General features: G+C 37.3%; 1 protein-coding gene across 3 annotated transcripts; it reads left to right on the plus strand.

Annotated features, from left to right (window-relative positions):
• The first annotated feature begins 559 nt into the window (after positions 1-559).
• LOC108713530 (thrombopoietin receptor) lies at positions 560-23,378 on the plus strand. 3 transcript variants are annotated; one of them, XM_041590425.1, is made up of 13 exons: positions 560-900; positions 4,266-4,425; positions 10,578-10,747; positions 10,872-11,029; positions 11,590-11,743; positions 11,944-11,973; positions 12,767-12,866; positions 14,488-14,651; positions 16,945-17,087; positions 17,539-17,698; positions 18,381-18,468; positions 20,347-20,434; positions 21,529-23,378. In XM_041590425.1, the coding sequence occupies exons 1-13, from the start codon at positions 801-803 to the stop codon at positions 21,793-21,795; spliced, it is 1,782 nt and encodes a 593-aa protein (XP_041446359.1). In that variant the 5' UTR covers positions 560-800; the 3' UTR covers positions 21,796-23,378. The 3 variants fall into 3 exon arrangements, with proteins under 3 accessions (XP_041446359.1, XP_041446360.1, XP_041446361.1); XM_041590427.1 differs by lacking the exon at positions 560-900 and adding an exon at positions 2,059-2,175; XM_041590426.1 differs by lacking the exon at positions 11,944-11,973.
• The last annotated feature ends 2,389 nt before the right edge of the window (positions 23,379-25,767 follow it).

The raw sequence follows: 25,767 nt of genomic DNA on the forward strand, positions 1-25,767 counted from the left end.
CCCAGACCACACTGAGCATGTGCACAGTCTTGGTCTTGCAAAGATGTTTAACAAAGTTACAAGATGACAGACCCCTGTGGCCAACTTTGAAAACATAAATCATTTGTTTAATTAGGCTTCTGGTGCACTAAGTTCATGTTTATGTTTAGTATACAAAATACAGCATTTCCAGCATTATTCTATTTTAGACTTTAGTTCCCCTTTAAACGGCTCTATGCCTTTAAAACACTCCTGTAATTGCATCTCTCTCTCTCTATCTTTTTTCCTGTGGGTCAGCTGTAACAGTAACCCAGACTTGTGATCTTTAGCAGCACCTATTACTATAAAAAAGGGTGTGCCTATTCTTATAGGTGGGTGTGCACATTTGTGAATTGTTGCTAACAATGTCTCCTCTCCTACTGCAGCATTATTGTTCAATGCTTGCAGAACTTTCTGAAAGTAAAAATAACTTTTTGAGGGGCTATAGGCAACCGGGATCACTGTAGTAACAAAAGAATTTAGAAAAATGACATTCACACTCTTATCCTTGGCAGCCGATGTCTCTGTCTTTTATTCCCCTCCCTGGTTCCTGCTATTACAGTTCCTTACTTTCAGCCTTTGCGGCCGCCACCAACAGGATGCACTGCCTGTACTGGTCATGTCATTGTCAGATGCAGTTCACCACACACTGGTGGTTTGGGCCCCCCTCCCACCTCTCAAGAAATACATTTCCTGAGGCTCCAGGTTAAGGGGCAAGATAAGTCTTGGCAGAGCAATAAGCCCAGCAAAGCAACCAAAGGGACAGGAGGTTCTCCAGCAAGATGGTATTCCACAACCCCTGTGAAAAGATAATGCCATATGTGTGTGTTTTTCTACCTTTCACCATGCAGCTCACACCTCGGTCACCTGTTACAGAACAAGGTACAGAAATGTGTTTTTATTATGCTGACGCTGTTCAATGTATATGCCAAATGAATTTATTATAGGGTCCTCCAAAGTTTTATCATAGAATCAATGTTAATTCTTTAAACGCTAATTAGCTTATGGGATTGATTATATATTGTGTTTCAAAAAGATAGGAAATTCCTCTGGCTACTGTCCTTTAAATAAATCTATATTTTACAGATTGGTATAAGGTAAATGTTGTCGTGTTGAAATGCGAGTGCCATAAATGCTGTAATATAATATGCTTTTACTTCCTCCTTTCTTCTGTTAATATTTCAAAACTTCTTGTTGATGCCAATATGAAAATGAAGATACAATTTTACCAAGTAGCATGGGGATATGAAAAGCACGGGGCAATTCACTAACACAGGTGCAGTTTTGTGCCAGTCCAGTAACCTGGCAACCAGACAACATGTTGATGACCAGCACAGATCTATTCATTAAAGCAAACGTCTGATTTGTGGCTTCAGGTTACTGTACTGATAAAATGCCTGCGAGTTTTTCTTCCAGCGACTATCTCAAGCTACAGCTATTTGAAATAAAACTAATATAACATAACACAGTAGATGAGGCTGAAAAAAGAAACATTTCCATCAAGTTCAACCGTTTTGTCTAAAGGAAACCTGCATAATTGCTGAGTTAGAGAGAGGAGAAAAAACAGCTGAAGCCTTTCCAGTAGACTTAAAGGAGAAGGAAAGTCGTTTAGCACTTGGGGTGCCAAATGTTAGGCACCCCTAAGTGATTGTATTGATTAAACCCTGGGTTGGTGCTCCTATCAGCAGAAAACTGCACCAGCTCAGGGTTATACCAGTGAGCTCCATGGAGCGATCCTCTTCCGGCTTCTTCTTTCTTCGCGCGTCTGCGCATGCAAAGTAGTACAAAAAGCCGAACTTTAACAAAAAAGTTTACTTTTTCACTCTACTGCGCATGCTCCTTCCCAGGGAAATTTTAAGGAAGAAGCCGGAAGATGATTGATCCGTGGTGCTCTCTGGTATAACCCTGGTCCGGTGCAGTTTTCTGCTGGTAGGAGCACCAGCCCAGGGTTTCAGGTAAGTAAATACAATCACCTAAGGGTGCCTAATATTTGGCACCCCAAGTGCTAAACGACTTTCCTTCTCCTTTCAGGTATGAAGATCCGAATTACGGAAAGATCTGTTACCACGGAAATCCTTAGGTCCAGAGCATTCTGGAAACAGGTCTCATACTTGTACTTGCATCTGCTGGAAGGATCTGGGGCTGACTAAACTTTCAGTGAGTTTATTGCAATTGAGTTTTTTATTGTCAGTCAACACATAGATTATTTCTCAGTTCTGAAGAGCTTGTAATATCATTGTGTGCATGGGTGTAGCGGATAAATAAAGTTGGGGTAGCAGAACACTAAAGTTATGTTGTTTATTATGCTAGAAACAATACAAATAGACTATTATTAGTACCATACTATATTACTATATTTCCAAAAACTTGTGACAAATACATTTTGACTGATGTGTAGCTCTCAGGGACACCTAATACAGTCACTATGCCTTTTCCATCTGCAACTGCTTCCATCTGATATTAATAGGAAATGCACTTCCAGTTGTAGATGCATCTATTAATGCTCATGAATCTCTCAGGCAGGGATCCTTTACCCAGCAGTCAAGTTATAATCTCCCAAAGACTTCAAGATCACAGAAGTTCAGGCAAATTATTCTCTTGTTGAGGTATAAGAAATATCAAATTATGTTTTAAAAAACAAAATGCTGCATTTTTAAAATACTTTAAAGAGTTTTTTCTGGGAAATGGAGTTAATATTTTCCCTGAAAATTAGATTCATGCTGTTTTGTTTACCCCTATATATACATATTTAATATGGTATCAGAAAAACAAACCTGGCCAAAAAGTTCTCCTTGTGGAGTGGAGAATTTTCAATAGGTGCCAATCTATCGCTTCAACTGAACGAGAGGCATTCAGGTTCTTCTCCTCAATGGTGGCATACTTGCAGCATTGCATTAGCTGTTCTCTCCTTCATTAATACCCTTAGATTGATGCCATTATAAACGTCTCAGATGAGAGCTGTACAGTTTGTGTTTTTTTGTGTTTACAGAGCTAAAGTATTAGATTATCATTTTGGTAACTGCACTGCTCCTTTCTCTATAAAAAGGGTACACAATTATATATGAATATAGTATATTGAGGAGCAAGTTTATCTAAAGAAAAAAATCTATAAAAAAAAATGAAAAATTTGGCAACTGAATTGTAACTGCAGCATTCAATCTGCATGTTCTTTTGTTGTTAAAAAATCCATGGAGCAATGCAATTACAAGATACACGTTTTTCCTAAATCTTGCAACCATCAAGAAAACAAAATCACGATAGCGAGAAAAATAAAGTTTAGGTGCAATTTCCTTTTCGGATCCAGGATTTGAAAAAATTTGAATTTGAAACTGAATAATTTGGCCACCTACAAGTTCCCTTTGTATGTTTACCAATACCTTGCCTTACATTGTTCTTTTGCTTATGGTGTAAATGTCTGCAGTGAATTGCAGTGTGTAAGTATTACAGAGGCTGATATTGTTGATGTATATGATTTTTACCCTGTGTGATATATTTTTTTCTCGTTATGGAGTATTCTGTTTCCATGGTTATAGGATGGTTTGAAACAACGTACGTGTTTTGCTGACATCGCTGTTTGATATGATTGACATCTCTTTGACTCGTATTATTCGAATTATTATTATCATACTGTATCTAAAGTTCTATATCTATGCAATTCTTTATACATTTACTTTTACTGAGTGTAATGTTGATACAAGGCCAGATTGCTCACCATACAGGGAGAAACAAAGCCATATCACCAATAGCTGCTTCTAGTGTTAGTTAAAGGGCCCCTCTGGCTGGACAGTACCATGTGGGCAAGAAGTAAGGGATAGCCACTTTATTAAATGTGTTGCCAATAATTACTTGTCTGCAATTAAATTAGTAGGTGCTGCGTGCCTTCAACTTTAATTTGAGTGTAATCTGAGTTATTACTAAATTGTGTTTTATAAACAAAGATATTAATCTGCAAACTTTGCAATGTTTCAGTTGTTTATTTTGCACTGAAACTGAAATGTTTCTTATCTTTGCTATCCTGAAAATCTACCAATGCTGAAGTCTGCAAAACTTCTAAACCTCCATTGTTCATATATGCCATTGCAGTTAACACATGAATGGATTAGATCTTCTTGCTGATGTTAGGGCTTTGTAATAGAGTGCAAATGACGAATATTTTGAGCTGCAGATTATAATTATAACTGTTTTTGGAAATGTCTTCCTGCCACAACACTAATGCTTGCAATAGTCAATGTTTTCTTCTTTTTCAGATATTGATCTGTTATCCAGTGATCCATACATCCCTCATTGCTTTACACGGTCCTTTAAAGACCTTACATGTTTTTGGGAAGTAAAGAATACCAAACATGAAATGATCGCTGAATATGACGGGAATAATGCGTCCCCTTATGGCTTTTTCTATTCACGAGGGTAAGTGCAGAAGAGACTAATGACAGGTACAGTTACCACTTCGGGCACAATCTATATGTTAGACCAATGCATATGTCATTCAAGAAGATGCTTTTATCAAAATGAAAAGCCTTGAATGTTCTTGAAAATAGCTGAGAGTGGACATGAAGCAATGGTACTGGGTGTGATGCTGTGGGCCATGGCCACTGAAGAGCAGCAATGCACGGAACATACTGGGGGTCGTTTATCAACACTGGGCATATTTGCCCATGGCAACCAATCAAATTGCTGCATTCATTGTTCTACTTGCATCTGGCTTTAAAAAGCTATTCACTGATTGGTTGCTAAGGGTAACTGCCCATGGGCAAATTTGTCCAGGGTTGATAAATGAATTGTAATTGGAAGGAGGGGGTGTAGGATGTCACTTCTAAATAGTCAGTTAGCCCAGTCCTTCCCCTCACCATTAAGACCTGGAGCACTTATTTGCAGCTTTTATCTCCTATTTCCCAACCTTCTCCATGACACTATAACTGCAAAAGCTACATCAAGGGGCAGATTTATCAAGGGTCCAATTTCAAGTTCATAAACTCCAATGAACTCGAAATTTGAAAAAAACGACCAATCAAAATTTTAAAAAATGAAAAATGATAATGAAATTTTTCAAATTCACAAACTCAAATAAAATTAGATTTGAGTTTTGTCACCAAAAAAAACGTGATTTTCAGGATGTCTCCAAATTGATTCCAAAACGTCCGCCAAATAGGCTAAAACAGCAATTCGCCAGGTTTAAGGTGGCGAATAGTCAAATTCAAATTCTTAAAGGGCCAGTACATGATACATTTCAAAATTCTAATTTTTTAAAAAACTCGAATCAAATTTTAACTATTCCCTAGTTGTATTAGACTAAAATAAATAATCAAAAATTCTTAAATAGAAATTGGAATTTTCACTTTGACCCTTGATAAATCTGCCCATAAGTATATTGCAGCATATCTAGTTTTTATTTAGTGCAATTTTGAATGCAATCAGCATATATTTTTCCCACCATGCACCATTTCCCCCAGAATTCTGCGTCAGTTGACATTTCTACGATTTAGTTTTATTCACAACTATATAAAAAAAATAAACAGTGAGACTAAATTATGAATCTTCCAGTCAGACTAAAACCACAATACTGTATCCACAATATATAAAGGCCAATATGTAAAAATAAAGTATAGTTAGAAAAATACAATGGACATCATTTTAGTGCAATATAAAAAATCATTCAAAATACTGCCATTTTATAAGTATTTTATATTATACAACCTGTCTTTCTGCTGACATCCAGTATCTAGTGACATGTGCATTTAAAGTTCTTATGTGCCTATATAAAAAAATTATGCGTGAAAAAAATGCTTTCATTCCAAAAAATAGTGCAAAAAAATGTTATAAAAGTTTTTAATATCTAATAATAATATTATATTATATAAGACAAAAATAAATACGGCAGTGAACAAGTGTTTAGAGCCTGTATGGATAATTCCAAACAAGCTATATTCAGGTATGGGATCCATTATCCGGAACCTGTTATCCAGAAAGCTATTTAATCAAATAATTACATTATTAAAAATGACTTCCTTATATTCTGTAATAATAAAACAGTACCTTATACTTGATCCCAAGATTTGATGAATACTTTTTTGAGGGAAAACAATCCTTGTTCAATTAATGTTTCAATTATTTTTTTTTAGTAGACTTTAGGTATGGTGATCAAAATTAGAGATAACCCCTTATCTGGAAAATTCCAGTTCCTAGGCATTCTGGATAACTGGATATTATGCCCTAAAGCTGCTAAAAGTTATCCTAAAATACTCCAGCTAAAACCTGTTGAATTCATGTAAAAGTCAATGACAGAGGTCCCTTTAACCTTTCCAAGATTTTTTTCCGGCATGATTTTTGGGTGTTTTATGCTGGTTTTTCAACAAGTCTATATATTCGAGGTATTCAAGGTTTTTAGCCTATAAATATGATAAATTCTGAGTATTCGAGTTTTTTACACAATTGCATTCAATTGAGTTTTTGTCATTCAAATTTTTTCATAAATAAGAAAACATTAAATTTAGTTTGAATTGTGAGTTTATTCGAGGTAGAAAAAAACTCACAAACTCGACCTTTAATAAATAACCCGATAGAGTTAGACAGAGTTGGAAATCAGTTGGATCAGTAGTTGCATTGGGGACACCCAGCAAGCATTGGACATCGCATCCAGTCATCACTGCTTATCTTCATTACTTCTGTAAACAAGATCCATTTCACCAAGTTTAATTTGATTGCCATCTGTTTGCCTCTCTCCTGTATACTTCTGCATATATCCTCAGCCCTCCAACATTCATCTAACTATCATGAAATTCTAATCCGCTCTTCACTGCTCCCATCAGGCTATCTCAGTCTAAGCACACTGTATTGCATTGTTAACTCAATAACCCCTCTCAACCCATCAAACATTACAATGCTTGTACTTTCAAATCTAGGTCACACCTTGTGTCACTTTCCTTATTACTGTTACTTGCAGCTGTGGATATCTCCCCAAACCCTGGTCCCACTCTCTCATCGTTCCTACACTCGGCTATTTCCAAACACAGGCACTTGTCAATGTCTTCTCCAATCTCTAAGACCATAGGCACTTTAATCCTGCAAACCTCATTCACATAAAGCCATAACCCTCTTGTCCTTTCTCATGTGCCCTCTGGAACGCACAATCAATTTGCAATAAACACAGCAGTTCACAACCTATTTATATCCAAATCGTGTAACCTTCTGGCTATCACTGAAACATGGCTCTTTCCTACCAACACTGCTTTACCTGCCGTGCTCTCCTATGGAGGCTTCTCATTTAGTCATACCCCTAGACCGGGAGACTGTTATGGTGGTGGGGTTGGATTTCTTCTCTGCTCCAAATGTAGGTTTCAAACTCTAGCCACATCATCTTTTATTTCTTTCACTTGTTTTCTCCAATCTCTCTGCATGTCACTGTCATATATTGTCCCTCTGGTCCCTACTCTACTTTCTTGGATCACTTTGCAGCTTGGCTTCCATACCTTCTCTCAAGCGGCACATCAGCTCTCATTTCAGGTGACTTTAATATTCTCATTTTCAACTCTGCTTCTTCAGATACTTCTAAACTCCTCTCGCTGACAACTTATTTTGGTCTCTCTCAGTGGACTGACTCTCCTACTCACATTGAGGGTCATGCTCTTGATCTTATGTTCTGCCACTAGTTTCAGCCTAGCAATCATACTAACTCCCCCTCCCCACTATCTGACCATCACATACTTTCCTTTCAGATAACACTTTTATCTGCGCTATCAGGACCATCTCTCTCCACCAACACGTACAGAAACCTCAACACATTTGATCCACAACAATTTTCAACAGTAGCAGCACAGAGGATCTCTCACATTAACAACCTTTCTTGTCTGAATATGGCAGCTTCATGCTACAACAATGCTCTTTCAATAACTCTTGACTCCCTTGTACCTTTCTTCCTTTTACCACCTATCACAGTAGACCAGCTAAACCCCAACCCTGGCACACTAGTTCAACTTGGTACCTCAGAAGATGAAGTAGATCAGCTGAATGACAGTAGAGAAAGTCACAAACTGATCCTGACTTCATCCACTTCAGGTTCATGCTCTCCTGCTACAATCAAGAGCCAAACAACTGTACTTCTCTTTTTTAATCTCCACTCTGTCCTCTAAACCACAACAACTGTTTGCCACATTTATTTCTCTATTATGCCCCCTCTACCCATTAATGTAACTGCCCAAGATCTTGCTCAAAAAATATATCTCATTAGAATGAGCAAATCATCTGACAACAATCTCAGATTATTTTGCAGTCCACTCACATCCACTTTGCACTCCTTCACTCCTGCAACACTAGATGAAGTTAGCAAATACTAGCCTGCTGAAAACCCACAACCTGCTCCCATGACCCCATACCTTTTCAACACATTTATCCAATTTCTGATACACTCTCTCCTGCACTTAGCAACCTACACAACCTTTACCTTTCTCTAAAGGTCACTGTTCCATATGCATCCTTCTAGATCTCTCTGCAGCCATTGACACAGTTGACGACAAATTCCTCCTACACATTCTATACTCAGCTGGCATTCGTGACACTGCTCTTTCATGGTTTACAACTTATCTTTCTGACTGTTCCTTTAAAGTTGCTTTCTCTAACTCTACTTCTACTACGTTCTCTCTCTCTGTTGGAGTTCCTCAAGGCTCTGTCTTAGGTCCTCTGCTATTCTCACTCTATACTTCTTCGCTAGGAAAACTTATTTGGTCGTTTGGACTTCAGTATCACCTTCATGCTGATGACACTCAACTCTACTTATCTACTCCTGATCTCTCTCCTTCTGTCCTTTCCCAAATTACAGACAACCTTTCTGCTGTCTCCTCCTCAATGTCACAGCGCCACCTTAAATTGTATCTTTCCTACAAGATCCTCCCCTATCACTCAGATCTCAATCATAGTTAACAACAGCACCTTTCACTCGACCACACAGGCATGCTGCCTAGGAATTATCTGAGACTCTCATCTGTCTTTTTCATCACACAACGAAACACTCGCAAAATCTTGTTGTATGCAATTGCACAACATTGCCCAGCTGTACCTCAGTTCAGATACAACCAAAACACTTATCCAGTCTCTTATAATCTCCCACCTTGACTACTGCAACCTGCTCCTTGCAGCTATTCCAAGTCGCTTTTCACAACTCCAGCCTGTTCTAAATGCTGATGCTAGACTCATTCATCTATGTCACTGCTCAAAATCAGCTGCTTCCCTATGCAGATCCCTTCACTGGCTCCCACTCTCCTCTAGAATCAAATTCAAAATACTAATACTCACATTCAAGGCCCTGAACAATGAAGTCCCTCCCTATATTTCATCTCTGGTTTCAAAATACACTCGCACAACCTTTGCTCTGTTCTGAACTTCGCCTCTCTTTTCCTCATGACTTCAGCCCATTCTTATCTACAAGACTTCTCTTGGCTTCTACTTTAATGCTCCATTGAAGCTTATTCAATGTATCTTAATCAGTCATATTATAAATCACAAATTTGTTTCTAAAATCCCTATATCTCAATTATACCCTAACCCTTTAGTTTCTAAACTCTTAACCCTCTAATCCTATTGTACTCTATAAACCCTTGTTTGTTATTTACTGCCTCCCTTTTCGTTATCCAATGTAAAGCACTGCATAAATTGTTGGTGCTATATAAATAAATGATGATTATGATTATACTTACTTCAAGTTATCTAATATATTTATATAGCTAAATATTAAAACATATGCATTCAGAAGTCAAATCAGTGGAAATATTTTACATAGAACTGAATCGAAGAGGATAATTATACCAGGGCTGGAACTGCGGGGGTAGAGTGAGTTTGTCAGCCAAGTTGCCTAGGACACCTGGCCCTGACTTATACATCCTCAAATCAAGAACCAGATGAGATGGTGGCTATCCAGCAGAAAATTAGCCAGGGGTCAGTCTTTGAGTAACATAGAGTGGAAAGTCTTCACAACAGATCCTAGTAGGTTGGGGTTTTGTGTATCATTCATCAAATATGGCATTGATTTTAATAATACCGATGACATTTACAAGTCATGGATACATACATTAAATAAAAGTAATTTTACACCACTTAAACCCTAGTTCAGTGGTCCCCAACCAGTAGCTCGTGAGCAACATGTTGCTCTCCAGCCCCTTGGATGTTGCTCCCAGTGGCCTCAAAGCAGGTACTAATATATGAGTTCCTAGCTTGGTGGCAAGTTTTGGTTGTATAAAAACCAGATGTTCTGCCAAACAGAACCTCAATGTAGGGTGACAATCCACATAGGGGCTACTAAATGGCCAATCACACCACTTATTTGGCACCCCAAGAACATTTTTCATGCTAGTGTTGCTCCCCAACTCCTTTTACTTCTGAATGTTGCTCACGGGTTCAAAAGGTTGGGGATCCCTGCCCTAGTTGATTTCGACTCTGAAATTTAGAGGATGGAATATTTTTCTGACAATTATAAACCTTACATTCCACACCCTATATGATCAGTCTTAAAATAAGAAAGAAGAGCTAGATTCAGTAAACCTATTCTTTTTTTTTTCCAATACCCATCACAGAGATGAAGAATGTGAATGTCCACTCACCAAACAAAATGGAAACCACACTCTCTATATCTGTGAGTTTCCAGAGAAGGATGTAATTATGTTTAATGATTTAACTATAAAAGTGAAGGAGATGTGTATGAACAAAACCCTCCACAATCGTAAAGTAGCAGTAGAAGCTGTAGGTAAGTGTATTATTTACAGATCAGAAAAAAAAGTGCCTATCTATGGAGAAGACTATCGCAACACTTTCCTATAAATACATTTACTTTTTTTAGAATGCTTATATTGCAGTCTTTTTTTCTTCAGGTTTACTAGATCATCCAACAGATATCAATGTTTTTTGGACTGGTAATGGCAATACCTTTCAAGCTGTCTGGAAGATCTCAGAAGATAATGAATTTCATGTTTTCTTCTTTTATGAAGTCCAATATTGGCCAGAGGGTTTGTCAGAAAAATACATTCAAGTAAGACATTCTGTTGAAGCAATAATACCTCTGCTTAAAGATTAAAGGCTAATACGGATTTAAGGTCATGCGGGAAGGTCAAAATCTATAAGCAATTTAGCTCCAAAACATCATTCTTTAGAAACCATTACATTTAGTCAGGTATATGTAGCAACGTAACTAGAGGGGGACAGGCCCTGGCGCGGGATGCGCAGCCGGGCCCCCCACCCCCTCCATTCGCCCGGAACCACCCTGAATCAGCCCAGAATTTGTGGCGTTCAAGTTGCCGGGGAGCCCTGAGGGTGTGCGGGACCTGGCCCAATCACATCCCCTGCTCCCCCGGTAGTTACGCCACTGTGTATATCTGGTCTTAATGCAAAAATCAGCACCTGGCCTTCCAATGACCTGCATCATAGAAATGCAAAATAACAAGATAAAATTTGGTTCATAATATAGTTTCAAGATGAGTATGTATATATAGTTTGTTGTTTGTTTCAACTCCTTTGGCAATTGTGTTTAAGGATAGTCAGCTCTTCATGATCTTCAAGATAAACAAACATTGTGTTTCCTTTCTTGAATAGACCTTACAAACAGAAAATCAGTTCTGCAGCCTTGATAACCTCCAGCCTGGTCAGCTCTATCATCTCCGGGTCCGCACCAAGCCAAATGGCCCTTTGGATGGGTTTTGGGGGTCTTGGTCAGAACTTGCCAGTTTCTTAACTCCACAGTCTACAGGTAGCTTGCAATAAAATCAGTTAAATGACTGACTAAAACTGGCATTTTACATAACTGCAGCATGTCTAAAAAGATGGGACATGTAATCTAATGTATAAGATAGAAGAGATATATGAAGCTAGTAAACATGTGTAGCAATAATTATGTTAATGCTTGACTCATCATACAGTTTTTTAGTTTGCATTGTCTTTTATTAACAGCACATACACCCAACCCCAACATCTTTACTGGTGAGTCTACTGGCATCTACATCCATATGGTTATTATTTCCTTATACTTGCAACGTTCATAATTTTGCCTGTGGTACCTCATGATATTTGAATAATTAAATGATACCCTTAAATGTGATTACAATTTATCCCCTCAATAGAAGACGAGGTCTGATTAGATCAGTATGACTTTAGACTATAACAACGGAGAGGAAAGAGAAAGAACCCCTCTTCTATCAAGTACCCCAATGGTCCGTTTCAATTAATTGATTTCCAAATTTAACAACAAAATTTAATTATCCTCTATGAATTATCACCAAACTGTCATCACCCCAACTGGATTTGTACTTATCAAATAAAGTTCTAGTGCTATTAATTCAATTCATGAATAAATTAATTGAATCCCATTAATTAAATGCTTGTAAATTAAAAAGTGCTAGTTAATTAGATTCATATAAAAAAGCAGATTAAATAAATTCTGATTAATTATCTGCCTACCATTCAATAAATTAATTCACAATGCTAGCTTGGTGATAATTCATAGAGGATAATGAAATGTTGTTGTTAAATTTGGAAATCAATTAATTGAAACGGACCTTTGGGGTACTTGATAGAAGAGGGGTTCTTTCTCTTTCCTCTCCGTTGTTATAGTCTGAAGTCATACTGATCTGATTCGTGATATATCGTGGACAACAATTCTTACCCTGTGCTATTGCCTTAAAATCCACTGTAAAGCTCTGTCATTGTTCTGCCTTCCATATGAAATCATAAACCTGCTGTATGCCACACTAATGTGCTTATCTGCTTTATTTAGAAGTTATTGGGTTACATTGCTTTACCCCAGACCTGTCTGCAGTGTGCTGTAATTGGCGGAAAAATACAGAAAATTATAAGCAACTCTTTTATAAATATGGGTAAGACAGCAAAATGTATTATTGTCTTGTTATAAGTTACATTTATCGTATAGCTTCTATTACTTAAAAAGAAAATAAGTTGTCAACTAACACTTCCTAAACCACTCATTGGGATTCTCATTCTGTTGAGAGTCTTTTCCTCTGTGGACTGAACTCTAGTAATCCATTTAAAAAACAACCAGGGAAAGTCAAGAATTTTTATAGAAATACAGTACATTTGTGTTAAGAAACCCAAATTGGTAGAAATTGGTATATAGCTGCTAATTATTTATTATGCATAGATTAAATATTGTAAATATTGTTTAGAATCCTACATACAAGGGGCCTAGGTCATAATCCACCAAGACAGCGGTGTCAACCTCCCACTATGGGGCTTATTTATTTTTAACTCCACAAAAGTTCATCTCAGTTCACCAGGTGTATTTTTATAACAAATTTCATATTTATTAAACATCATAAGTACATTGTTGCAATACAACAATTGTAGTGGGGAAAATGATTTAAAGAATTCACAACATAAAATATTAATGATTTATGTTGTATATTAGCATGAAGAAGATGATGTAGTTAATGAGCTGCAAAATTGGCGGTTCTATCTTTATAATGGTAGTTCACCAGCCTCAACCTTAAAACATCTTTCTTGGTGAAAATTCATTCTAGTGTCTTTTATGAATTGAGAATGTGGTGAATGTACACTGGGGAAATTTCAAAAACAGGTTTGAAAAAGTTTGATTTTGAAGATGAAGAGAATGTTCTTCAGCAACAGAACTAGGGCGATATCTAGCTACAATAATGCTTCTGAAATATGACTGCAGTAAAAAATATGCCCTAGGCCTCTATGTGGCTGCAGTGGAAGGAGTTTAAAAAAAGCTTTATGTTACATAGCTTTTGCAAGTGACATTTTAAGATTGCACCACCATTGGGGTGGCTGAAGGAAGTGTGATATTAAAAGATAAGAGACAGTGCCCGGAAAGAGAAAAGGATGAGCTGGAGAAGTTAAGGATATTGCAAGAGTGGGTGAATACAAGGTCAAGGCAGTGGTAATCGATGGTTGTATGTGAGTGAAATACCAGAGACATTTTTGGGCCACCCCAAAATCTATTTTGAATTCTACTACACTACTTGCAGAATTGAGAGTAAAAACATGCAACAGATACAGCATTTCCATCTTCAGTTTCCCTCCTGAATATCATTATGGTATTATGCTGGTTTACTTTACATCAAGTACAAGGTACTGCCTTATTATTACATTTGTGTAAACAATGTTTTTTTTTCACCATGACACTATGGAAAATAGTGTTGCTATTCTTTGGAGATTTCTGGATTTTGGTTCCTGGATAATTGATCCCAGGGCCATATTAATATATAGGCACCTATGGACCCAAGCCTTGGGTGGTGGTTGTAGAATATATAGAAGATAGCAGTCTTCGTGTTAACAATCCATCATTCTGTATAATGATCAGTCTTACATCTGTTTGTCAGTTATGCAACAATATCTTGGATTGGATTGCTTTCTTGAGTGTCTATTGTATTTTCAGAAAGATAACTGTTTAATATGGCTGCTTTAATTAATTGTAGGATGATTCATTCTGAGCTATTATAACTATACATTTAATAATAGGGGATCGGAGTGGCTGCCGTGCATGGAATCTGTTACAATGATTAACTGCAGCTGTGTGTTCATGGCAAGAAGTGACAGTGCAGTCTCTTTGATAATGAATGTATCATCCATTGATCACCCAAGGAGAATGTACTACAAGGAACCTTTCTGGATTAACCACATTGGTGAGTATAAATTACCTAAAACAGCTTGCCCCATGTGATTTTTAAAGGGTAAGGTGGAAACTTCCTGGGCAGAGGGTGTCATGTGGCTCGAGACATTGGGGAATGCCTATAAAAAGTGTAGCATGCAATGCAGAGTATGTGAAAATCTCTAGAAATAGAGTAGAAACCAGGACTTAGAATTAAATTTGAAGTGACTGGTACAAGAATGGCAAGTCACTCTGCTGGGTATAATGCTTATAGGCTCAAATATATTCTTTATAGGGAGATCATAGAAGGGAAATGTCAGCATACTGTGGGGGCTGCAGAGATTGATAGACAACCTGACCCCCAACAGCATTACATTTTACAGTAGGGAGCACAATACTCACAATATATAGGTTACACAACATGCCACCCAAGTGCTACCGCTTTCAGTAGCCCTGGTAAGGTCCAACCCTTGCACTTGCAGAATGGCTGATGGGTACAAATCCCGAGGGGATATGTGTAAAGTGCAAAAATCGTTACATATTGTTTATATTACATATATACAAATTGGCCCTCATCTCTTTAATACTAAGCATCTCTTAAAAGCACACACACTGCTCTCACATATGCTTAACATAGCAACATAACCTGTTGCAAGGCCACCTAAACATATGAAAAATGTACTACAGGGAGATTTATTATCAAGAAACCCAAACCATCTCCTACAGAATAAATTTTAGGCAAATGCTTCTTCTTTGCTTGACTTTTTTGCTTCTTTGGAACTAGGGGTAGGCAGAAGAGGCACATGCCTAGGGCACTACTTTTACAAGATGACAGTAGATCAAAGGAATACTGCACTTTACTAACTGTACTTTCTAGACTTTGTATATGACCTATGTGGACCAGTAACATCAAAAAATGCTGCTGTGTAGCCATGGGGGCAGCTATTCAAATGAGAAAAGGCTCAGGTTACACAGAAGATAGCAGAGAAGCTCTGTAGAACATACTGTTATCTGTTATCCACTATTTAATCTGTGCCATATAGCCTTTTTTTCAATTTCCACCATTGCTATTTAGCAGCTTGTTTATATGAATTATAGTAGTGTTTCTGAAGCAAACAGATCAGTTTTACCAGTGCATGGAACACTCCATGATAATTTTAATACTTTCATAAACTTTCATTTTTGTGGTTTTTGTTCCTTGTAAGTAACACCCAATAAATATAGCACAGGGTGCTATTTACTCTCAGGTCAGCCCTGACAACCTCACACCCATATTTAGGTTCCCCAAGATAAGGTAACATTCCAAGTTAAACCACATTACATAGTTACATAGTTAAATTGGATTGAAAAGAGACAAAGTCCATAAAGTTCAACTCCTCCAAATGAAACCCCAGCATCCATACACACACCCCTCCCTACTTTCACAAAAATTCTATATACCCATACCCATACCTATACTAATTATAGAGTTTAGTATCACAATAGCCTTTGATATTTTGTCTGTCCAAGAAATCATCCAAGTCATTCTTAAAGGCATTAACTGAATCACAACATCACCCGGCAGTGCATTCCACAACCTGACTGACCTCACTGTAAAGAACCCCCTACGTTGCTTCAAATGAAAATTATTTTCTTCTAGTCTAAAGGGGTGGCCTCTGGTACGGTGATCCACTTTATGGGTAAAAGAGTCCCCTGCTATTTGTCTATAACTTCCTCTAATGTACTTGTAAAGTGTAATCATGTCCCCTCGCAAGCGCCTTTTTTCCAGAGAAAACAACCCCAACCTTGACAGTCTACCCTCATAATTTAAGTCTTCCATCCCTCGAACCAGTTTAGTTGCACGTCTCTGCACTCTCTCCAGCTCATTTATATCCCTCTTAAGGACTGGAGTCCAAAACTGCACTGTATACTCCAGATGAGGCCTTACCAGGGACCTATAAAGAGGCATAATTATGTTTTCATCTCTTGAGTTAATGCCCTTTTTATACAAGACAGAACTTTATTTGCTTTAGTAGCCACAGAATAACACTGCCTGGAATTAGACAACTTGTTATCTACAAAAAAAACCCTAGATCCTTCTCATTAAAATTGACAAATATAAATTAAGAAGGTATTCCAGAATTTAAACAAACATTATATACTTTGCAGAATAATTCCCATGAGCACATAACACAAAAAAACTGTTAAATAAGTGTTCTTTTCTCTGTATATTGAAATTTTCGTGAACATATCTTGCTGTTTGAATACAAGTTTCTATGTCCAGATAAGCACTATGTTGCATGACAAAATATTCGTTATTTCTAATATATTTTTTTTTTTTATCTTAGTCCTTCCACCCCCACCAGAATTCAGTGTAAAACCTCTGTCAGGTGGCAAACTAGAACTTAACTGGTCTATTTCTGAGCTCAGCCTAGCGAAACATGTGGTCTATCAAGTTCGCTACTCATTGGGTGGAAACACAACCTGGAAGGTAATCAAATAAGTGTACAGATCAATTAACAGTTGTGCTCATTTACTAACAAATGAATATGGAGTTCCAATGCAATTAAACATATAGAGTGATTGATACTGTCTTTTTCTGACTGGTCTGCATAGGCCCCTATTATATGAAATCATCCTGCAGGTTATCAATCACGCAAATCATTGCAACTTTAGATGATCCGCCTAACAGGGTCCTATGCAGACCAAATGGGAGAAGGGGGACATAATCAATAGCCCCCTACATGGTCTATGCCCAACAAATTTGAAAACATACTGGATGAATACCTGGCTGCACTCAGCCAGATACCACTTTGGAAAGTAGCAAGATTTGGTCCATATATGACTTTTATATGGGAATATCTAATAGAAAAACAGAAATGGAGGGTAAGTGGGTAAATAGCCAGGCAAAATCTTCACACCTATTTACTGTTTGTCTCTAGACTCTGCAGTTTCCTCAAGGAATTCAGTGTGATATACTCGAGCTCACCCCAGGATTACAATACACCCTGCAGATGAGAGCTAAGCCAGATGGAGACAAAATGCAGGGATTCTGGGGCACATGGTCACCTTCAGTTACCATAAAACTTTCTGCAAGTGCTGGTGAGAATTGTTTCAAATAATGATGACTGTCTCGGGCCTGTTGTGGGGTAGGTGGGGAGAGGTATGTAGCCCCTGCTTATATAAGAGAAATGAGTTATAAGATTCACTTTTCATAATGGACACCATACATTGCAGTGACAGAAAGTATATTCGTTAGCCTGAAAGCTCCAAATTACGGAAAGGTTGTCTCGCATAAACTCCATTTTATACAAATAAAATGGTTTCGTTTTTCTCTGTAATAATAAAACATTACCTTGTATTTGATCTTGCACACCAGAATTTTATATCCCATTAAACCACAGCCAAAATTCATTACACAGCTATATAACTCTATGCATTATTTTCATTGTGTCTTATTGTGTTTATAAATAGATGCTTAATTGGTTGTTTGTTTGTTTTTTCCATAGAGGGGTTAAAAGTAATTTTAGGAACGGCAGACTCTAGGCCATTTAGGTCCAGATTTAAAAGGATTTTTGTTTTATTTTTTTGCAATCTTTGATACTCATAGAACCTTAGCTTAATAGTCGATAAAGCTATATTCACATGTATCTGCAGCCCTGTTTAAAGATAATGAGGCCATGCGGTGCCTGAATAAGGGGATCTTAAATCCAAATATCGGAAGTTAAATTAAATGGATTCAATCAGGTATGCATTATTTATATGTGCCTTGGTCATTTTGCAGGCTGGATAATTCCCGTAATTACTATATCCCTATTACTGATTCCTGTGTTTGCGCTGATTACCTATTGTGTGTTCCCATCCAGTTTCAAGTAAGTGAGATTGCTCCAGCTATAGGTATTATATATATATGTAGATAACCTAAAATGATGATGGAAATCAGTGCATTAAATGTATTTGCTCCTTGACCTTTGACTTTCTCTCATAAATACACTAGTACAATTAAAGGAAAACTATACCCCCCAAACAATGTGGGTCTCTATAAAAAGATATTACATAACGCAGCTCATATGTAAAACCCTGCTTTGTGTAAACAAACCATTTTCATAATAATGTACTTTTTTTTTAGTAGTGCCATTGGGTAATCATAAATAGTATATTGCAATTTTAAAAAATAAGGGCCGTCCCCTGAGATCGTACGATTCACAGTGCACACAAACAAACCAAACAAACGATACTTCTTAGGTCACATGAGCCAATTGTGTCTTTTGCTTCCACACTTCTTCCTTTTACAGTTAGAGTTGCAATATTTCTGGTCAGGTGATCTCTGAGGCAGCACACAGACCATCACAAAATGGTGGCTCAAGGAAAGAGATGTAAAAGGGCAATATTTACTTAAATATATAGACCAGTTTGGTAAGTTTCTTTAATATGCCACTTAATATGATATAAACTTTCTGTTGCTTAAGATTTCATTTTGGGGGTATAGTTTTCCTTTAATATGTAACACCACAAGAGCAGTTGTGGACTCAATAATTTTTCAGTTGAACGTAAAGCCCAGTTTGCAGGTACTTGTATCAAAATGCGCTCAATGTACTTTTGTATAGTTGGCACTGCTGCCTTCCTCTGTGTCCTGTTCTAAATAAAAAGCTACACCAAAGGGCCTGATTTAAAAGTGGTGCTCCCCTAGGCTAGTCCTCACACCACCCGCTCCCACACACAACCACCCCGTGTGCAACCCCGCTCAAACCCCCCTCACCTACTCCCGCTGCTACTGCTGGTGTTGTTTGCTGCCACTGGGGACTAGGTGGGCAACAGATTCAAATAACTGTCAAAATCTCCCACCTAGTTTCCAGTTCAGATGCAGCCAGCGTGCTGCTCCCTTTGCTGGCCTAGGTCTGGGCCTGCATGAGCTTCCCACAAATCTGGGACTGCGTGACAACCAGACTTAGAAAACTTTCAGAGCAGTTGTGTCTGATTTGTGTTGAAGTGGGAGCGCAATTACATAAATGTTGCCACATTGGCTGCAAATGAACCATGTGCAACTCCCTCTGACCACTGCAACAACACTGAAATTCTGAAACAAATGCTGCATTGTGTGAATACAAACATGGTGATTGCATCCAAAAGTGCACCTTGCACACCATTTCTGTGGTATGTGAATAAAGATTTTTAAGATGTTGTCTGTACCTATTATGGGACATTTTTTTGCAATGTGCAAAGGGGGTAATGTCTAGTTCTCATGGGAAGAAGAAAAGCACACTGTGGGGCTGTAGAAGTAAGACTATGAATTGAGTGAAATGTGCATTTATAGGGCATTGAGCTGCAAAATTGGGACTGTCAATAACAGTGGGATGCACTGCAACCTTGAACAACATAGAGCAAAAGGCACAGCTAACTCCGCCATTGAGATATGGGGGTAGGGAATTTCCTTCTTCATTTTTCTACTTTTCTCTGTTCCAGACAGGTGCATGCTCAGTAAAGTGAAAGCCAAACTTAGACAAAAAAAGTCAATTTACTGTGCATGTGCCTGTCTAGAACAGAGAAGACAGATGAGGAATAAGAAATCAACAAGCAATTAAAATCACTGGGGATGCCGAACATTTGGTGTCGCCAGCGATTTTCAATTTAGTTTTCCTTAAACCTATAGAGAGCTCAGCATTCCACATGAAATCTATTTCTATATTTGCACCTTCTCTTTGTAATGTATTTCATTGTTTGAATGTTCTGCCTCTATCTTTGGTTTTCAGAAAGTTAAAGGATAAATTATGGCCTCCGTTGCCAAATCTACACCGTGTCCTGGACACTTTCTTAACAGAAATCCAGAAACAGTACCAGGTATTTACATTCATTTGTCTATTCATCCAGTAAACGCTATTCCCTATGATCCCCTACCAACACAGCTGATAGTATAAGGGTAAGGTAAGAGATAGAATTGTCGCATGGTGTCGCAGCGTTGATTCGACGAGACACGACTGTCGGATGTAGATTTTGCAGGTTTGATTTAAAGCTACAGCAGCTTTTCAAATGGGCAGGAGGAATAAGTCACAGTCTGTACAAAAACAGATAACATTTTAGTTTCATAATAGCCAGTTATTAAATAGATTTTGTCATGATTTTTATGGCATAGTTTTTATTTCTAAATTACACTGTTTACATTACAGATAATTCACTCTACCATATAAAATCTTGGTCCTAAACCAACAAGTATATTCTTTTTTAGCTGTAATATTGGTGTGTAGGCTGCCATCACAGGTAATTTTAATCTGAGCCATTATTTCATGATGGAACTGCTATCAGATTAAACTGTTGTATCTCCAACTCAATGTAACAGAAGGAGTTGCAGTGGGACTTGGATTTTTACTATTTAGTGATGCTCTTATATCTACCAAGGGGCAGTTGTCTTGTGTCAATGAGCTGTTATCTTGTTGCATTTTTATTATTCTGCTGATGGGCTGCTTGGGGGGTGAAAGGAAGAGGGGTGATATCACTCCAACTTGCAATGCAGCAGTAAAGAGTGACTGAAGTTTATCAGAGCAAAAGTCACATGACTGAGGGCACATGTAAAATAAACAACATGTCTAGCCCCAGATCAGATATGAAAATTAAATATTGAATTTGATATTTTGAAAAACGGATTTCAGTACCGAATTCTGTCGGAGCAGCACTATTAACTGATGTGTTTTGGAAAAAAAACAAACCTTGCTTATGTGTTTGTATACAGGTTTAACGTTAGCAATATACAAGATATATCTATCAGATATAAATCAGTCATTGACAATTATGGGACCCTTAAATCTCATAACTCTCTAACAAACTTAGGCATTAGTTCAGTGTTATTTTCATTGATAGTGGTACACAAATAAAGATGTGCAAACCTTTTGTGAATTGTAGTTCAGATGTCAAATGTTTTTGATTTATTGTGACCCTAGCCTAGCTCTACTCTGTATGAGAAGCCTATAGAAGAACCCCCCCAGTCTTCACGTCTGGAGATTCTTGGCGATGAGGTGCTTCCTATTGAAACCCAGCAAGTATCTCGGGATTACGTTCAGCTCTCCCCTCCGACCTACCAGAATGAAGAGTACTGGCCAAAAATCGGCTTGCTCTTACTCAGTCCAAACCTAAACACAGTGAGCCTCGAGCAGCCTTCCAGTGGCATTACCAACCAGACTTATTTCCCCACTTCATGGAACCAGTGAAATCATATCTGTGCAAACAGCACAGTTTATCCAGCTCAAACATGTCACAGAGTGTGTTATTACACTTACACAAGTATCGAAACAGTGGAATTGATTAAGACTATGAAAGGAAAATTTAATTTTTTTTTTTATGAAAATGTGTTTTTAAGCTTCACATGTACATAGTGCATTGTAATGGTTCTTTTGGTTATGTTCAGATTTAACCCAGACTTTCTATATATCAAATTATTATTTTGGTAATACAAAAAATATAAATGGTAGATCTATAAAATAATTCCAAAAACATGCTACCATCCATGTGAATTGTTTTTAGAAACTTATGACGTCTGTATATGACCAGTGTTCTCTCAGCTTCGGTGAGTGGTAGTTTATACCATGGTTTTAAGAGGTAAGTTATATATATATATTACAGTTAAGACACATTCGATGTTGAACTCGGGCAGCAAAGGCCCTGAAGAAAATTTTATGTCAAGAGCCCAGCAACCACTAGCAAGACAGAAGCAGGAATAATGCTATTAGGACAATTGTGTTTTCTGTGTGTGGTTTGTTATAAATAATGCAGTGATACAGACAGACTGTAGAGCAGGGGCCAACCCTTTTTTTACCCATGAGCTATCAAATGTAAAAAGAGTTAGGATGCAACACAAGCTTGAAAAAAGGTCCCCAGGATGCCAAATACAGTAAGTGCTTTGATTTGGTAGGCATGTGCACTGCAAGCCTAAATGAGGTTCTTTTTGGCAGTATACCTGTTTTTATGCAATGTGCATCTGCCTTTTCCCTGATCCTGAACTAACTAATGAGCAACAATTATGCACCATGCTCCAGGAAAGGGCCCATACCTTCCCACTCAGTCCAGAGTGGCCAGACTAATCCTGGTATCCTGGTAGGCCAGGACACACCTAAAGTTCATTTGTTCAAGCCTTGTAATATGTGTTTTTTGCCTGTGGTCACCCCAGTCATAAACCCCATGACAGTGATATTGCTACCATAGAGAAAGCAGACCCTGGAGGAAGCAGGGGGCCCAGGAGATATACGGGTCCCATGAGGACCTCATTTATGCCAAGTTCAATAAATATTGGTAAAACAAAGTCAACCTGTAAACATTTTGGGGGCCTGAAATTAATTAATTATGCCACTGATTGCTACAGTACATTACAACTACATAGTGGCTAAATAGGCAGGAATATGATTATTTAAATCATCCTCAGGGCTGCAATGATAGAATTTGCATCAGTTGTGTTGCTACCTTTGATTTTTTAGCCATCCCTTAATGTTAAAGCCAGTGTTTTAGTGTGTGTATAGTGCTGAAACTATTTTTCCAGCAGATGGCAGCATCAGTATTAAACAATTCCTAAATGTCTCACAATGAAAACAAAAGACAAATATTCATAAATGCCATAAAAGCCATAAATGTTTTTGTTTTTTTTTATAAATGCGTCAAATCATCATGAGATGATGACATGCCGAGAGTTTTAATCCTGTGCCTACACTCAAAAATACACAAGCCAGCTGTTAGAGTACTTAGTATTAAGCTTGAGCCACGTGAATGAATAACCATAAGAAGCAAATTACACTTAGGGGCAGATTTATCAAGGGTCGAATTTAAAATTTGAAGCAAAATAATTCCAATTTCAAGCTATTTTTGTGTACTTTGACTATCGAATAGGCCAAATTTCAATTTGAATTTTAAAAAAATGTGACTATTCGAATATCGAAATTTATCACGTACTGTCTCTTCGACTTCGACCATTCGTCCATCTATAACCTACGGAATTGCTGTTTTAGCCAATGGGGGACCTCCTAGACCTAGAACCTATTTGGAGTCATTTGGTGGACTTTGAAAATGTAAAGTTCTTTGGGCAAATCCTTTGATTCAAATTCGATCAAATGTGGTAAAACTTCGATTGGAATAAAAACCATACTCCCCCTGAAGTTAAAAACTTTGATTTTTTTTATAAAATTTCGATTGGTGGGAGTTCAAAAAAATCCCATTACTTCAAAAATCGACCCTTGATAAATCTGCCCCTTAGGGTAATCGAATCCGAATCGAAAGATTTGCCCCAAAAAACTTTGATTTTTCAAAGTCCACCAAATGATTCCAAATCGGTTCTAGGAGGTCCACCATAGGCTAAAACAACAATTCGGCAAGTTTTAGATGGCGAATGGTCGAAGTCGAAGTTTTAAAGAGACAGTACATGATAAATTTCGATATTCGAATAGTCTAATTCTTTTTAGATTCAAATAGAATTTTGGCCTAGTCGAAGTACACAATAGCATATAAGAGGATCTATGCAACCAAAACTTGCCTCCAAGGCATGAATTAAAAAATAAGCACCTGCTTTAAGGCCACTGGGAGCAACATACATGGGGTTGGTGAGCAATATGTTGCTTGGAAGCCACTGATTGGGGATCACTGCTCTAACATATGCCAATTACCAAGAAGACATCATATTCATAGACTTTTCAAGACCTCAAAGCATCTTAAAATGCTTTCCACTCTATGGCTTACTTTTGGACGAAAGAATCAAATGTTTGTTGGACCATATACGTCAGTATGACATATTTATGCCTCTTGCACAATTTCAAACCTGCTCTACATTAGAAAAAAAATGACTGAATCATTTTATCTGGTCATTGAAATACTAGCACTTCATCTTAATAATCAAACTATCCTCACCCAGTAAGATACATCAGATATAAAGTTTGACAACCCTGGCCATGATGCACATATCAAAATACACCTGCTATTATTTAAGATGAAAGAAAATAATACAGTTTTTTGTATTACTCATAAATATGAGTGTTCTTAACAGCAAATATTTCCCCCTGGGAGGGATGATAAATTGTCTAGGCCTGCTCCAGCCTCACCTACTGTAATAAACTATTTTTGGCCAATCAAACCCTTGGATTCAGGCCATGTGATTACATGAGAATCAGTTATGAGGGTGAGTTAACCCAAAACCTCATGGACTTCAATCAATCTCAAAGGTAATGCCATGAAGCGGTCAGTTTTAGGGTGTCAGGACTGAAAGTACAACTTGTGTTTCTGTATATACTGTAGATGCATTTTTACTTTTTATAACATGCATTTGGTAACATTTTGTAGGATGAATATTGATTCTTTATCATGTAGCAATATCCACCCATTAATAAGCCTTTTAGAACAACAGGATTCTATTAATAAAATTTGTAGAATGACTATTGATTCTTTATCATGTAGCAATATCCACCCATTAATAAGCTTTTTAGAACAACAGGATTCTGTTAGTGTAATTTAATCAGAAATCTGTAGCGTAATTGCAATGTGTCAGCATTCTGCAGTAGATTCATAGATCATTGTGGTTTTATATTGGCAAACTGTAAAATCCATAGCGGTTGTTAAAACTTTATTAGTGAGCTTCACAGTGTTTTTTATGTGTAATTTACATTTTGTGAAGAAAGATGTTAGAAAAGTCACTTACTAATAAAAAGGAAATTACACAATTAAAGGCTCTAACTTCATCTAGGCAATGTTTATGTTTCCATAATTGTATTAGACATTACATTGCTGACATAACAGTTTTTTTCCTGCATTAACATGATTTTTTTTGTAAATATTGCTCAAAAGAGGAGATCAGTGTAACTATTTAAAGACAATGCTGTAAGTTAAATAAGAACAGTTAATGACTTCCATCCATAAAATGTGAAATGCTGAGCACGATCAAAGCTGATTTTATACCCACTATATAGTATATTTTTTTTACGTGGCATGAAATTTGCATTTTAACCATGCCATATATAAGAAAGAGTAACCCTTTTTTTTTAAAAAAAAAAAGTTAATTGATATTATATATAATTATAATTTGTCCGTCTGACAGGTAAATAGTAAATTATATGATTTCTAATCTAATCAATCACCTTAAAAGTACATTTGTTGACTGATCTCTGTAACTATAACTATGGAGGAAGAAGACCCCACAGTCGCAGGTGGGC

Source organism: Xenopus laevis, chromosome 4L (assembly GCF_017654675.1).
Source record: "Xenopus laevis strain J_2021 chromosome 4L, Xenopus_laevis_v10.1, whole genome shotgun sequence".
Taxonomy (NCBI): Eukaryota; Metazoa; Chordata; class Amphibia; order Anura; family Pipidae; genus Xenopus; species Xenopus laevis.

Coding starts and splice junctions, on each gene's coding strand:
- LOC108713530 (XM_041590425.1), top strand. CDS start 801: ATGGTATTCCACAACCCCTGTGAAAAGATAATGCCATATGTGTGTGTT. Junction 11,030..11,589: donor TGTCAGAAAAATACATTCAA/GTAAGACATTCT, acceptor TTTCTTGAATAG/ACCTTACAAACAGAAAATCA. Junction 18,469..20,346: donor GTGTTCCCATCCAGTTTCAA/GTAAGTGAGATT, acceptor TTTGGTTTTCAG/AAAGTTAAAGGATAAATTAT.